This window comes from Oncorhynchus clarkii, chromosome 33 (assembly GCF_045791955.1).
Source record: "Oncorhynchus clarkii lewisi isolate Uvic-CL-2024 chromosome 33, UVic_Ocla_1.0, whole genome shotgun sequence".
Taxonomy (NCBI): domain Eukaryota; kingdom Metazoa; phylum Chordata; class Actinopteri; order Salmoniformes; family Salmonidae; genus Oncorhynchus; species Oncorhynchus clarkii.
The window spans coordinates 37,900,285-37,916,672 of NC_092179.1; the positions used below are offsets into that span (position 1 = coordinate 37,900,285).

General features: G+C 46.5%; 2 protein-coding genes across 2 annotated transcripts in view; one reads left to right on the forward strand and one right to left on the reverse strand.

The window, feature by feature from the left end:
* Positions 1-10,336: 10,336 nt before the first annotated feature.
* LOC139393200 (von Hippel-Lindau disease tumor suppressor-like) lies at positions 10,337-12,660 on the forward strand. Its single transcript, XM_071141635.1, has 3 exons — positions 10,337-10,539; positions 10,772-10,912; positions 12,339-12,660. Exons 1-3 carry the CDS (start codon positions 10,347-10,349, stop codon positions 12,506-12,508), a joined length of 504 nt encoding a protein of 167 aa, XP_070997736.1. The 5' UTR covers positions 10,337-10,346; the 3' UTR covers positions 12,509-12,660.
* A 1,638-nt stretch (positions 12,661-14,298) lies between these two features.
* The window catches only part of LOC139392863 (protein lifeguard 4-like), a 31,010-nt gene continuing 28,920 nt past the window's right edge, over positions 14,299-16,388 (reverse strand). The window contains exons 9-10 of the mRNA XM_071141177.1: positions 14,865-15,165; positions 14,299-14,477 (exon numbers count right to left, since the gene is read on the reverse strand). The gene's annotated coding sequence lies outside the window, so the exon portion shown is untranslated. The remainder of the gene's footprint in view (positions 14,478-14,864; positions 15,166-16,388) is intronic.

Sequence of the window (16,388 nt, forward strand, 5' to 3'; positions counted from 1 at the left end):
CAGACAGACTGTAGCTATACAAGACTACAGACAGACTGTAACTATACAAGACTCTAGACAGACTGTAACTATACACGACTACAGACAGACTAACTATACAAGACTACAGACAGACTGTAGCTATACAAGACTACAGACAGACTGTAACTATACAAGACTCTAGACAGACTGTAACTATACACGACTACAGACAGACTAACTATACAAGACTACAGACAGACTGTAGCTATACAAGACTACAGACAGACTGTAACTATACAAGACTCTAGACAGACTGTAACTATACACGACTACAGACAGACTAACTATACAAGACTACAGACAGACTGTAACTATACAAGACTCTAGACAGACTGTAACTATACAAGACTACAGACAGAGAGCAAGACAAAAGAGCTTATTGTGGACTACAGGAAAAGGAGGGCCGAGCACGCCCCCACTCTCATCGACAGGGCTGTAGTGGAGCAGGTTGAGAGCTTCAAGTTCCTTGGTGTCCACATCACCAACAAACTAACATGGTCCAAACACACCAAGACAGATGTGAAGAGGGCACGACTGAACCTATTCTCCCTCAGGAAACTAAAAAGATTTTGGCATTGGGTCCTCAGATCCTCAAACGGTTCCACAGCTGCACCATCGAGGTTTTAACACCGCCTGGTATGGAAACTGCTCGGCATCCGACCGCAAGGCACTACATAGGGTACTGCATACGGTCCAGTACATCACTGGGGCCAAGCTTCCTGCCATCCAGGACCTCTATACCAGGCGGTGTCAGAGGAAGGCCTACAAATTGTCCAAGACTCCAGCCACCCAAGTCATAGACTGTTCTCACTGCTATCGCACGGCAAGCAGTACCGGAGCGCCAAGTCTAGGTCCAAGAGGCTTCTAAACAGCTGTCGAAAGCATTCCACAGGGATGCTGGTCCCATGTTGGCTCCAATGCTTCCACAGGGATGCTGGTCCCATGTTGGCTCCAATGCTTCCACAGGGATGCTGGTCTATGTTGACTCCAATGCTTCCACAGGGATGCTGGTCTATGTTGGCTCCAATGCTTCCCACAGTTGTGTCAAGTTGGCTGGATGTCCTTTGGGTGGTTGCCAATCTTGATACACACAGGAAACTGTTGAGTGTGAAAAAACCCAGCGGCTTTGCATTTCTTGACACAAACCGGTGTGCCTGGCACCTACTACCACACCCCTCTGAATGGCACACATACACAATCCATGTCTCAATTGTCTCTGAAGGATTAGCCCCTTTTTTTCAATTTTGACCTAAAACAGCAGTGCCCTATGGTCCCTGGTCAACAGCAGTGCCCTATGGTCCCTGGTCAACAGCAGTGCCCTATAGTCCCTGGTCAACAGTACTGCCCTATGGTCCCTGGTCAACAGCACTGCCCTATGGTCCCTGGTCAACAGCAGTGCCCTATGGTCCCTGGTCAACAGCAGTGCCCTATAGTCCCTGGTCAACAGTAGTGCCCTATGGTTCCTGGTCAACAGCAGTGCCCTATTGTCCCTGGTCAACAGCAGTGTATAAGGTTTCATTAATGATACAACCAGTGTGTTCTCCTGCCCTCCTGGTCTGTGTCTGGGCAAGGTGTGACATCATAGTTCCTGGTCAACAGCAGTGCCCTATTGGTCCCTGGTCAACAGCAGTACCCTATTGGTCCCTGGTCAACAGCAGTGCCCTATTGGTCCCTGGTCAACAGCAGTGCCCTATTGGTCCCTGGTCAACAGCAGTGCCCTATTGGTCCCTGGTCAACAGCAGTACCCTATTGGTCCTTGGTCAACAGCAGTGCCCTATTGGTCCCTGGTCAACAGCAGTGCCCTATTGGTCCCTGGTCAACAGCAGTGCCCTATTGGTCCCTGGTCAACAGCAGTGCCCTATGGTCCCTGGTCAACAGCAGTGCCCTATGGTCCCTGGTCAACAGCAGTGCCCTATGGTCCCTGGTCAACAGCAGTGCCCTATTGGTCGCTGGTCAACAGCAGTGCCCTATTGGTCCCTGGTCAACAGCAGTGCCCAATCACAGAGCAGGATTAGAGAAGATTATTATAATTTAAATCCCTGTTTGACCACATTTACAGCATAGCAACCCACTAACAAACACTTCATAAATAGCCTGAAGAATAAATGAGTTTTACATCATGTGTTGCTAGCCTCATGTTTGTAACATTACCACCATGCACACCACTGCTGGCTTGCTTCTGAAGCTGAGCAGGGTTGGTCCTGGTCGGTCCCTGGATGGGAGACTAGATGCTGCTGGCTTGCTTCTGAAGCTGAGCAGGGTTGGTCCTGGTCGGTCCCTGGATGGGAGACTAGATGCTGCTGGAAGTGGTGTTGGAGGGCCAGTAGGAGGCACTCTTTCCTCTGGTCTTAAAAATATCCCAATGCCCCAGGGCGGTGATTGGGGACACTGCCCTGTGTAGGGTGCCGTCTTTCGGATGGGGTGTTAACCCTGGTGTCCTGGCTAAATTCCCAATCTGGCCCTCATACCATCATGGTCACCTAATAATCCCCAGTTTACAATTGGCTCATTCATCCCCCTCCTCTCCCCTGTAACTATTCCCCAGGTCGTTGCTGTAAATGAGAATGTGTTCTCAGTCAACTTACCTGGTAAAATAATGGTAACATTTTAAAAAAGAGATGAGAGAGTGAGGTGGTGAGGTGAGGAGCTCACATTTTACAAGCCTGCTACTTCTGGTGAAAGGGACTGTGTGTGTGTGTGTGTGTGTGACTGCGGTGTGTCCTGTCCCTGTCACCCATCAGAACTAAGGCTTTTGATATGTCCCAACCAAGCTGGCATGTCCACAGCACCCTGACACACACACACACACACACACACACACACACAAACACACACACACACACACACACACACACACACACACACACACATTATTAAAAAGGTAAACATTTCACTGTAAGGTCTACCTACACCTGTTGTATTCGGCGCACGCCAGACCAGACCATAATATGAATTATATTTGTTTTGATCTGTATTGAACTATGAACCCTGGCTGGTGGCAGCTAGCCTAGCGGTAACCCTAATGGCTCCTGTAAGTGTCTCTGGAAGAAAGCAGGCATGGTGAGGTGAAGTGTGTGAAGCCAGACTGTGATCTCTGATTGTTACAGCAATTCACCCCAGTTTGACTCCAGGATTACACACTCAACAGTCCTTCTGCGCCACAAACACTCACACACACACACACACACTCTTACCTATTTATCTAAGGACATTATTTCCATCATTTAGTGGTTTGGTGGGTTCTTTAGATCTTTATGAACAACACAGTCATTAGCAGCCATTTTTACTCATCGCCATGGTAACAGAGACCCAGCTTGTTTTAGTCTGTCTGTCTGTCTGTCTGTCTGTCTGTCTGTCTGTCTGTCTAGTGCTCAGAACACTGTTGTTCAGGCTGTAGTGGCTGTAGGGCTCTGTCCCTAAAGGCTCCCTACTCCCCACGGGCCCTGGTTCAAAGTAGTGCACTACATAGGGAATAGGGTACTATTCCCCATGGGCTCTGGTTCAAAGTAGTGCACTACATAGGGAATAGGGTACTATTCCCCATGGGCTCTGGTTCAAAGTAGTGCACTACATAGGGAATAGGGTACTATTTCAGACACAACCCAGGAGTAATTCAGCATTAAAACAACACGTTTTTTATCCCTTTTGTAAATCTAAGAGAGGTTGGCGAGGGGCTGGGGCGAGCGTGACCCTAACCTGGGTTTAACTACTATTTGAAATAATTTGAAATAATTTAGCTGTGTTTGATAGAGCTTGTCTGGTGCAAAGGAACCAATAGAGAATTGACAACCCTAGCAACCCACCTGGCACTCCAGGCAGACGAGAGCAAACGCTGAAAGTATTTGAAGGATTTTAAATAGTACCTGAACCCAGGTCTGAGGGGATTTTAAATAGTATCTGAACCCAGGTCTGAGGGGATTTTAAATAGTATTTGAACCCAGGTCTGAGGGGATTTTAAATAGTATCTGAACCCAGGTCTGAGGGGATTTTAAATAGTATCTGAATCCAGGTCTGAGGGGATTTTAAATAGTATCTGAACCCAGGTCTGAGGGGATTGTAAATAGTATCTGAACCCAGGTCTGAGGGGATTGTAAATAGTATCTGAACCCAGGTCTGAGGGGATTGTAAATAGTATCTGAACCCAGGTCTGAGGGGATTGTAAATAGTATCTGAACCCAGGTCTGAGGGGATTGTAAATAGTATCTGAACCCAGGTCTGAGGGGATTTTAAATAGTATCTGAACCCAGGTCTGAGGGGATTGTAAATAGTATCTGAACCCAGGTCTGAGGGGATTGTAAATAGTATCTGAACCCAGGTCTGAGGGGATTGTAAATAGTATCTGAACCCAGGTCTGAGGGGATTTTAAATAGTATCTGAACCCAGGTCTGAGGGGATTGTAAATGGTATTTGATCCCATGTCTGTGAGCCGGTAAAGTACCAGCCTAGTAAATCCCTGTCTATGCCAACAAAGGCCTGTGGGCTCACTGTGCCCAGCCTGGACAGATCACACTGTTACATCAGAGAGCATAAACACACACACACACACACACACACACACACACACACACACACACACGAACACACACACACACACACACTATTAAAGAGGTCTAGACACCAGACCAGACCATAATATGGTAAGTATTTGCTTGGTTTTGAACTGTACTAAACACACATAGAGGCCAAAGCTGTAGAGGATGGAGCTGTAGAGGATGGAGTTGTAGAGGATGGAGCTGTAGAGGATGGAGCTGTAGGGGATGGAGCTGTAGAGGATGGAATTGTAGAGGATGGAGCTGTAGAGGATGGAGCTGTAGAGGATGGAGTTGTAGAGGGTGGAGTTGTAGAGGATGGAGTTGTAGAGGATGGAGTTGTAGAGGGTGGAGTTGTAGAGGATGGAGTTGTAGAGGATGGAGCTGTAGAGGATGGAGTTGTAGAGGGTGGAGTTGTAGAGGATGGAGTTGTAGAGGGTGGAGTTGTAGAGGGTGGAGTTGTAGAGGATGGAGTTGTAGAGGGTGGAGTTGTAGAGGATGGAGTTGTAGAGGATGGAGTTGTAGAGGGTGGAGTTGTAGAGGATGGAGTTGTAGAGGGTGGAGTTGTAGAGGATGGAGTTGTAGAGGATGGAGCTGTAGCGGAAGGAACTGCAGAGGATGGAGTTGTAGAGGATGGAGTTGTAGAGGATGGAGCTGTAGCGGAAGGAACTGCAGAGGATGGAGCTGTAGAGGATGGAGTTGTAGAGGATGGAGCTGTAGCGGAAGGAACTGCAGAGGATGGAGCTGTAGAGGATGGAGTTGTAGAGGGTGGAGCTGTAGAGACCAGAGCTGTAGAGGATGGAGCTGTAGAGACCAGAGCTGTAGAGGATGGAGCTGTAGAGGATGGTGCTGTAGAGACCAGAGCTGTAGTGGATGGAGCTGTAGAGACCAGAGTTGTAGAGGATGGAGCTGTAGAGTATGGAGTTGTAGAGACCAGAGCTGTAGAGGATGGAGCTGTAGAGGATGGAGCTGTAGAGGATGGAGCTGTAGAGACCAGAGCTGTAGAGGATGGAGCTGTAGAGGATGGAGCTGTAGAGGATGGAGCTGTAGAGGATGGAGCTGTAGTGGATGGAGCTGTAGAGACCAGAGCTGTAGAGGATGGAGCTGTAGAGACCAGAGCTGTAGAGGGTGGAGTTGTAGAGGATGGAGCTGTAGGGGATGGAGCTGTAGTGGATGGAGCTGTAGAGACCAGAGCTGTAGGGGATGGAGCTGTAGAGACCAGAGCTGTAGAGGATGGAGCTGTAGAGGATGGAGTTGTAGAGGATGGAGCTGTAGGGGATGGAGCTGTAGAGACCAGAGCTGTAGAGGATGGAGCTGTAGGGGATGGAGCTGTAGAGACCAGAGCTGTAGAGGATGGAGCTGTAGAGACCAGAGCTGTAGGGGATGGAGCTGTAGGGGATGGAGCTGTAGAGACCAGAGCTGTAGAGGATGGAGCTGTAGAGGATGGAGCTGTAGAGAATGGAGCTGTAGAGGATGGAGCTGTAGAGACCAGAGCTGTAGAGGATGGAGCTGTAGGGGATGGAGCTGTAGAGACCAGAGCTGTAGAGGATGGAGCTGTAGGGGATGGAGCTGTAGAGGATGGAGCTGTAGAGGATGGAGCTGTAGAGGATGAAGCTGTAGGGGATGGAGCTGTAGGGGATGGAGCTGTAGAGACCAGAGCTGTAGAGGATGGAGCTGTAGAGACCAGAGCTGTAGAGGATGGAGCTGTAGAGGATGGAGCTGTAGAGGATGGAGCTGTAGAGGATGAAGCTGTAGGGGATGGAGCTGTAGGGGATGGAGCTGTAGAGACCAGAGCTGTAGAGGATGGAGCTGTAGAGGATGGAGCTGTAGAGGATGGAGCTGTAGAGGATGGAGTTGTAGGGGATGGAGCTATAGAGACCAGAGCTGTAGAGGATGGAGCTGTAGAGGATGGAGCTGTAGAGACCAGAGCTGTAGAGGATGGAGCTGTAGAGGATGAAGCTGTAGGGGATGGAGCTGTAGAGGATGGAGCTGTAGAGGATGAAGCTGTAGGGGATGGAGCTGTAGGGGATGGAGCTGTAGAGACCAGAGCTGTAGAGGATGGAGCTGTAGAGGATGGAGCTGTAGAGAATGGAGCTGTAGAGGATGGAGCTGTAGAGACCAGAGCTGTAGAGGATGGAGCTGTAGGGGATGGAGCTGTAGAGACCAGAGCTGTAGAGGATGGAGCTGTAGGGGATGGAGCTGTAGAGGATGGAGCTGTAGAGGATGGAGCTGTAGAGGATGAAGCTGTAGGGGATGGAGCTGTAGGGGATGGAGCTGTAGAGACCAGAGCTGTAGAGGATGGAGCTGTAGAGACCAGAGCTGTAGAGGATGGAGCTGTAGAGGATGGAGCTGTAGAGGATGGAGCTGTAGAGGATGAAGCTGTAGGGGATGGAGCTGTAGGGGATGGAGCTGTAGAGACCAGAGCTGTAGAGGATGGAGCTGTAGAGGATGGAGCTGTAGAGGATGGAGCTGTAGAGGATGGAGTTGTAGGGGATGGAGCTATAGAGACCAGAGCTGTAGAGGATGGAGCTGTAGAGGATGGAGCTGTAGAGACCAGAGCTGTAGAGGATGGAGCTGTAGAGGATGAAGCTGTAGGGGATGGAGCTGTAGAGGATGGAGCTGTAGAGGATGGAGCTGTAGAGACCAGAGCTGTAGAGGATGGAGCTGTAGGGGATGGAGCTGTAGGGGATGGAGCTGTAGAGACCAGAGCTGTAGGGGATGGAGCTGTAGGGGATGGAGCTGTAGAGACCAGAGCTGTAGAGGATGGAGCTGTAGAGGATGGAGCTGTAGAGAATGGAGCTGTAGAGGATGGAGCTGTAGAGACCAGAGCTGTAGAGGATGGAGCTGTAGGGGATGGAGCTGTAGAGGATGGAGCTGTAGAGACCAGAGCTGTAGAGGATGGAGCTGTAGGGGATGGAGCTGTAGAGACCAGAGCTGTAGAGGATGGAGCTGTAGGGGATGGAGCTGTAGAGACCAGAGCTGTAGAGGATGGAGCTGTAGGGGATGGAGTTGTAGAGACCAGAGCTGTAGAGGATGGAGCTGTAGGGGATGGAGCTGTAGAGACCAGAGCTGTAGAGGATGGAGCTGTAGGGGATGGAGCTGTAGAGACCAGAGCTGTAGAGGATGGAGCTGTAGAGGATGGAGCTGTAGAGACCAGAGCTGTAGGGGATGGAGCTGTAGAGACCAGAGCTGTAGGGGATGGAGCTGTAGAGACCAGAGCTGTAGAGGATGGAGCTGTAGAGGATGGAGCTGTAGAGGATGGAGCTGTAGAGACCAGTAGATGGTAAATATAGCTACACATCGAAGAGAGAGCGACAGATAGACTAGCGATTAAGAGCGTTGGGCGAGTAACCTAAAGGCCGACTTGGTGAAAAATATGTCTGTCTGTCTAAAGATCAGAGAATTAACAGAGTCTGTATAGGTAACCTCTCTCTGTCTGTCTAAAGATCAGAGAATCAATAGAGTCTGTATAGGTAATCTCTCTCTGTCTGTCTAAAGATCAGAGAGTCAACATAGTCTGTATAGGTAATCTCTCTCTGTCTGTCTAAAGATCAGAGAATCAATAGAGTCTGTATAGGTAATCTCTCTCTGTCTGTCTAAAGATCAGAGAGTCAACATAGTCTGTATAGGTAATCTCTCTCTGTCTGTCTAAAGATCAGAGAATCAATAGAGTCTGTATAGGTAATCTCTCTCTGTCTGTCTAAAGATCAGAGAATCAATAGAGTCTGTATAGGTAATCTCTCTCTGTCTGTCTAAAGATCAGAGAGTCAACATAGTCTGTATAGGTAATCTCTCTCTGTCTGTCTAAAGATCAGAGAATCAATAGAGTCTGTATAGGTAATCTCTCTCTGTCTGTCTAAAGATCAGAGAATCAACAGAGTCTGTATAGGTAATCTCTCTCTGTCTGTCTAAAGATCAGAGAATCAACAGAGTCTGTATAGGTAATCTCTCTCTGTTTGTCTAAAGATCAGAGAATCAACAGAGTCTGTATAGGTAATCTCTCTCTGTCTGTCTAAAGATCAGAGAGTCAACAGAGTCTGTATAGGTAATCTCTCTCTGTCTGTCTAAAGATCAGAGAATCAACAGAGTCTGTATAGGTAATCTCTCTCTGTCTGTCTAAAGATCAGAGAATCAATAGAGTCTGTATAGGTAATCTCTCTCTGTCTGTCTAAAGATCAGAGAGTCAACATAGTCTGTATAGGTAATCTCTCTCTGTCTGTCTAAAGATCAGAGAATCAACAGAGTCTGTATAGGTAATCTCTCTCTGTTTATCTAAAGATCAGAGAATCAACAGAGTCTGTATAGGTAATCTCTCTCTGTTTATCTAAAGATCAGAGAATCAACAGAGTCTGTATAGGTAATCTCTCTCTGTCTGTCTAAAGATCAGAGAATCAACAGAGTCTGTATAGGTAATCTCTCTCTGTCTGTCTAAAGATCAGAGAATCAACAGAGTCTGTATAGGTAATCTCTCTCTGTCTGTCTAAAGATCAGAGAATCAACAGAGTCTGTATAGGTAATCTCTCTCTGTCTGTCTAAAGATCAGAGAGTCAACAGAGTCTGTATAGGTAATCTCTCTCTGTCTGTCTAAAGATCAGAGAATCAATAGAGTCTGTATAGGTAATCTCTCTCTGTCTGTCTAAAGATCAGAGAATCAACAGAGTCTGTATAGGTAATCTCTCTCTGTCTGTCTAAAGATCAGAGAATCAATAGAGTCTGTATAGGTAATCTCTCTCTGTTTATCTAAAGATCAGAGAATCAATAGAGTCTGTATAGGTAATCTCCCTGTTTGTCTAAAGATCAGAGAATCAATAGAGTCTGTATAGGTAATCTCTGTCTGTCTGTCTGTCTGTCTGTCTGTCTGTCTGTCTGTCTGTCTGTCTGTCTGTCTGTCTGTCTGTCTGTCTGTCTGTCTGTCTAAAGATCAGAGAATTAACAGAGTCTGTATAGGTAATCTCTCTCTGTTTATCTAAAGATCAGAGAATTAACAGAGTCTGTATAGGTAATCTCTCTCTGTCTGGAGGGATGGAAAACAGACTAAGGGGTAGAAGAAGAGTGGGTTGGATCAGGGGAGGCGGGGTGTGTGTGTGTGTGTGTGTGTGTGTGTGTGTGTGTGTGTGTGTGTGTGTGTGTGTGTTGAGCAATGCACAGGCATTGTACTCGAACCAGTGAATGGTGGTAACAGGATAAACACACCAGTGTATGGGTGGTAACAGGATAAACACACCAGTGTATGGTGGTAACGTAGCTTGTCAGAGATTAAAGCACAGCCACACACACACACACACACACACACACACACACACACACACACACACACACACACACACACACACACACACACACACACACACACTCCCTTAATGTTGTTAACACATTATTAACTACTGTATAACACAGGACTCCGAGATCTTTAATAGGACTCTATTGGATTCTATAAGATTATGTTATACTCTATTGGACTCTATAAAATTATATTAGACTATTTTGGAGTCTATTAGACTCTATTAGACTCCATTGGACTCTACTGGACTCTATTGGACTCTACTGGACTCTATTGGACTCTACTGGACTCTATTGGACTCTATTGGACTCTACTGGACTCTATTGGACTATACTGGACTCTACTGGACTCTATTAGACTATATTGGACTCTACTGGACTCTATTGGACTATTGGCATCTGTTGTTCCGAGAATGACGTTTCATGTCTGACTCGTCAGAGCGCTGAACAACAGTGACCTCTTGTGATTGGTTTAGGGAATGACATCGTCGTGGCATTCTGAGTGTCACTGTCGTCATGGAGGAGCAGGAAGTAGTGAGCGGGGAAAATAAAGCTCTCCGGTCTCTAAATGCTGATGTCGAAACCCACGTTAATTTTATTAATCAGTCGAAACAAAGCGCCCGAGCATGGTGGTTGGATTATTCCGGACATCCAGTTTCTTATGGCGATATACGAACGGACGGGTTATTACGTATGGATACTTTTCTGAGTGAGTCCCTCCCTCATGTCTTTCTTGTGTTACTCAAATACTTGATCTGTATTACGTTTAACATGTCATGTAATTTAGCTATGGGTTGAACCAAGAGGACAGTTATACCCCAACAAAGCATTACTCAGCTATGGGCCTTTCCCAAATGTTGAATTTACCGAGTTATAGTCTATAGCCTAAAGCTATTGTTCGTGACATGTAATTTCCCTCCATCTCATTCCACTCTCCGCAGCGCATCCATGGGTTTTCAGAGCCTCTCGAAATGGGGCGAAACTTTTAGCTAATCAGCAAGATGTCTATATGCCAACAGCTGCCACCGAATATGAAGAGGATGGTAAACCCAAGTTTCTGAATGTTGTCATAGCTACCCCAGGTGTGTCCCTCTCTATGTTGCTTCTCATCAACCCCGTTGACAGACACCTGTTGTACACTACACTTCCTAGTGCTGTCGTTTCCTTTCCTCGTTGTCACCTAGATATAAAGGAGTCAAACCAATAATAGCGTTGACATTTTCCCTGTCCCAGGCTACTATAGGCTGTTTAAAAATAAATACGGTATATGGTAGGCCTAGGCAACAGACAAGGAGAGGAAAACAACCTAGACTATTGAGACTTCCCCTCAAGTTGTTGTTCGTGTCACCACCCACACATGCATTACTTGTTTGGCATTTTACCCCTCAAAAAGTCATTTTGATTGTTTCTTCCTGTGTTCCAGTATTGTTTATAGTAGCCTGGGTCCCAGATCTTTTTCTGATCTGGCCAACTCCTGATGGAATCGTCGTAACAAATCATTTGGCTTGGCGATGGAGTAGACAAAAAGCACAATCAGACCTGGGACCAGCTCTGTCCAGGGAGTGTTGACAGACCTGGGACCAGCTCTGTCCGGGAATGTTGACAGATCTGGGACCAACTCTGTCCAGGGAGTATTGACAGGTCTGGGACCAGCTCTGTCCAGGGAGTGTTGACAGATCTGGGACCAGCTCTGTCCGGGAATGTTGACAGATCTGGGACCAGCTCTGTCCAGGGAGTGTTGACAGATCTGGGACCAACTCTGTCCAGGGAGTATTGACAGATCTGGGACCAGCTCTGTCCAGGGAGTGTTGACAGATCTGGGACCAGCTCTGTCCGGGAATGTTGACAGATCTGGGACCAGCTCTGTCCAGGGAGTGTTTACAGATCTGGGACCAGCTCTGACCAGGAGTGTTGACAGATATGGGACCAGCTCTGTCCAGGGAGTGTTGACAGACCTGGGACCAGCTCTGTCCGGGAATGTTGACAGACCTGGGACCAACTCTGTCCGGGAATGTTGACAGACCTGGGACCAACTCTGTCCAGGGAGTATTGACAGATATGGGACCAGCTCTGTCCGGGAATGTTGACAGACCTGGGACCAGCTCTGTCCAGGGAGTATTGACAGATCTGGGACCAGCTCTGTCCGGGAATGTTGACAGAGATGGGACCAACTCTGTCCAGGGAGTGTTGACAGATCTGGGACCAGCTCTGTCCGGGAATGTTGACAGACCTGGGACCAACTCTGTCCAGGGAGTGTTGACAGATCTGGGACCAGCTCTGTCCAGGGAGTGTTGACAGATCTGGGACCAGCTCTGTCCAGGGAGTGTTGACAGATCTGGGACCAGCTCTGTCCAGGGAGTGTTGACAGATCTGGGACCAGCTCTGTCCAGGGAGTGTTGACAGATCTGGGACCAGCTCTGTCCAGGGAGTGTTGACAGATCTGGGACCAACTCTGTCCAGGAGTGTTGACAGGTTTCAAAGACGTCATTGTTTCTCTCTGTGTTCCAGTGTACTCTCTGCAGGAGTGTTGTCTGATGCTAATCCGTAATCTGGTAGAAGAGGAGGACTACGGCAGACTGGACATCCCCGAGTCACTGAAGACTGACCTCAGACAACGGCCTGACTTACTGAAGGAGCTGGGACTCATCAACCGTCTCAGAATAGGAGTGTTGACCTAGGATCAGTTGTCTCATTTAGATCACAATGAATCAGATTACATGGACAGGGGGGGGGGTGACCTGATTCTAGATCAGCTCTCATACTCTGAGAAGCTTTATGCATAGCAGGCCACTGAATAATGGACTTTCTGTTGACCAAATGTAGCCCCCCCCCCCCCCCCCCCCCCCTCCTGCTATGAACTCGTTGGTGGCTCTAGAACAGTGGAAGTCAAAGTCAGGTTCGGGGAACTGCAGTAGGGTCGCGAAAAATAAAAAAAATGTAAATAAAGAAATATATATTTTTTAAATGTTTATTGAATAAATGTATTTGTTTGTTTCTTTTCATTTTGATGAGGGTGTGAAGACACAATGAATTTAAGGTTATACGGGGTGAGGTCGCAATAAATTCTTGAGGAGAAAATGGGATCCCCATTGAAACATTTTGAATACCGCTGGCTTAGAGCATCTGAATGGAACTTGTCCCTACCCTGAACTCATTGGTGACTCTAGAAGCTCCAGAGCATCTGAATGGAACTTGTCCCTACCCTGAACTCATTGGTGACTCTAGAAGCTCAGAGTATCTGAATGGAACTTGTCCCTACCCTGAACTCATTGGTGACTCTAGAAGCTCAGAGTATCTGAATGGAACTTGTCCCTACCCTGAACTCATTGGTGACTCTAGAAGCTCCAGAGCATCTGAATGGAACTAGTCCCTACCCTGTACTCATTGGTCACAGCGCTTTATGTCGACCAAATGTAGCCTTTTCCTAGCCTGGTCCCAGATCTATTTGTGCTGTCTAACCAACTCCTATGGTCATCAAGACGAGATCAGGCTAGCCTTTCCCTTCCTCAAAACACTCAAAGTATGGAATGTATGAACAACATATTTAGGTTTAGAGCAGGTTGAATGGAACTTGTGACCAAACATTATAACAGAGCCTATTCACCATAGCAACACAGTGGGCCTGCTCCTACTTATCAGCCAAACATAGTTTATACCGTATATTCAGTGCCTTGCAGAAGTATTCAGACCCCTTGGATTTCTTCACGGTGTGTGGTGCTACAACGCGGGATTAAAATGGATTTAATGTCAACAATCTACACAAAATACTCTAAGGTCAAAGTGGAAGATTTAAAAATAAAAATTGATGAATAAATGTTTTTATAACTAAAATATAGTTGTTGTGTTATTATTCAGCTCCCTGAGTCAACACCTGTTTGAATCACCTTTGGCATTGATTCCAGCTGTGAGTCTTTCTGGGTAAGTCTCTAAGAGCTCTACATACCTGGACTGTACAATATTTGCCCATTATTATTTTTAAAAAATCTTCAAGTTCTGTCAAGATGTTGGGGATCATGGCTAGGACAGCAATGTTCAAGTCTTGCCATGGATTCTTAAGCAGATTTAAGTCAAAACTGTAACTTGGTCACTCAGGAACCGTCTCCTTGGTAAGCCACTCCTGTCTAGATTTGGCTTTGTGTTGTAGGTTATTGTCCTGCTAAAAGTTGAATTCCTCTCTCAGTCTCTGGTGTAAAGCAGACTGAAGCAGGTTTTTTCCCCCTCTAGGATTTTGCCTGTGCTTAGCTCCATCCCGGTTCTTTTTATCCTGAAAAACTCCACAGTATTTGCCAATGGCAAGCATACCCATACCATGATGCAGACACCACCAGGCTTAAAGACAAGGAAGCCGTTGTTAACCTCTATTATTTCACACAGTGAGTCCATGTCACTTATGTGTTTTGTTAAACCACATTTTACTCCTGAACTAATTTTATGTTTGCTTAAACAAAGCGGCTGAATAAATATGCAACGATTATATTTTAGTTATGCATTTATTTTTCTTCCGCTTTGACATCGCAGAGTATTTTGTGTAAATTATTGAGGAAAAAAAATGACAAATCCATTTTAATTCTAATTTGTAAAACAATAAAATGTAAAATAATCCAAAAGGGTCTGAATACTTTTGCAAAACACTGTCGGTGCGTTCACCTGGTCTAGTGGTATAACTGGTTCTATACAGGTGAGTGTTCACCTGGTCTAGTGGTATAACTGGTTCTATACAGGTGAGTGTTCACCTGGTCTAGTGGTATAACTGGTTCTATACAGGTGAGTGTTCACCTGGTCTAGTGGTATAACTGGTTCTATACATGTGAGTGTTCACCTGGTCTAGTGGTATAACTGGTTCTATACAGGTGAGTGTTCACCTGGTCTAGTGGTATAACTGGTTCTATACAGGTGAGTGTTCACCTGGTCTAGTGGTATAACTGGTTCTGTACAGGTGAGTGTTCACCTGGTCTAGTGGTATAACTGGTTCTATACAGGTGAGTGTTCACCTGGTCTAGTGGTATAACTGGTTCTATACAGGTGAGTGTTCACCTGGTCTAGTGGTATAACTGGTTCTGTAGAGGTGAGTGTTCACCTGGTCTAGTGGTATAACTGGTTCTGTAGAGGTGAGTGTTCACCTGGTCTAGTGGTATAACTGGTTCTATACAGGTAAGTGTTCACCTGGTCTAGTGGTATAACTGGTTCTGTACAGGTGAGTGTTCACCTGGTCTAGTGGTATAACTGGTTCTGTACAGGTGAGTGTTCACCTGGTCTAGTGGTATAACTGGTTCTATACAGGTGAGTGTTCACCTGGTCTAGTGGTATAACTGGTTCTATACAGGTGAGTGTTCACCTGGTCTAGTGGTATAACTGGTTCTATACAGGTGAGTGTTCACCTGGTCTAGTGGTATAACTGGTTCTATACAGGTGAGTGTTCACCTGGTCTAGTGGTATAACTGGTTCTGTAGAGGTGAGTGTTCACCTGGTCTAGTGGTATAACTGGTTCTATACAGGTGAGTGTTCACCTGGTCTAGTGGTATAACTGGTTCTATACAGGTGAGTGTTCACCTGGTCTAGTGGTATAACTGGTTCTGTACAGGTGAGTGTTCACCTGGTCTAGTGGTATAACTGGTTCTATACAGGTGAGTGTTCACCTGGTCTAATGGTATAACTGGTTCTATACAGGTGAGTGTTCACCTGGTCTAGTGGTATAACTGGTTCTATACAGGTGAGTGTTCACCTGGTCTAGTGGTATAACTGGTTCTATACAGGTGAGTGTTCACCTGGTCTAGTGGTATAACTGGTTCTGTAGAGGTGAGTGTTCACATGGTCTAGTGGTGTAACTGGTTCTGTAGAGGTGAGTGTTCACCTGGTCTAGTGGTATAACTGGTTCAGTAGAGGTGAGTGTTCACCTGGTCTAGTGGTATAACTGGTTCTGTAGAGGTGAGTGTTCACCTGGTCTAGTGGTATAACTGGTTCTATACAGGTGAGTGTTCACCTGGTCTAGTGGTATAACTGGTTCTGTACAGGTGAGTGTTCACCTGGTCTAGTGGTATAACTGGTTCTGTACAGGTGAGTGTTCACCTGGTCTAGTGGTATAACTGGTTCTGTACAGGTGAGTGTTCACCTGGTCTAGTGGTATAACTGGTTCTATACAGGTGAGTGTTCACCTGGTCTAGTGGTATAACTGGTTCTATACAGGTGAGTGTTCACATGGTCTAGTGGTATAACTGGTTCTGTAGAGGTGAGTGTTCACCTGGTCTAGTGGTATAACTGGTTCAGTAGAGGTGAGTGTTCACCTGGTCTAGTGGTATAACTGGTTCTGTAGAGGTGAGTGTTCACCTGGTCTAGTGGTATAACTGGTTCTGTAGAGGTGAGTGTTCACCTGGTCTAGTGGTATAACTGGTTCAGTAGAGGTGAGTGTTCACCTGGTCTAGTGGTATAACTGGTTCTATACAGGTGAGTGTTCACCTGGTCTAGTGGTATAACTGGTTCAGTAGAGGTGAGTGTTCACCTGGTCTAGTGGTATAACTGGTTCTATACAGGTGAGTGTTCATATGGTCTAGTGGTATAACT

What these genes read in the sequence shown, in the direction of transcription:
- LOC139393200 (XM_071141635.1), top strand. Translation starts at nt 10,347, where the DNA reads ATGGAGGAGCAGGAAGTAGTGAGCGGGGAAAATAAAGCTCTCCGGTCT. An exon ending in ACGTATGGATACTTTTCTGA is followed by an intron (nt 10,540 to 10,771) that starts GTGAGTCCCTCC and finishes CACTCTCCGCAG; the next exon opens with CGCATCCATGGGTTTTCAGA. An exon ending in TGTTGTCATAGCTACCCCAG is followed by an intron (nt 10,913 to 12,338) that starts GTGTGTCCCTCT and finishes TCTGTGTTCCAG; the next exon opens with TGTACTCTCTGCAGGAGTGT.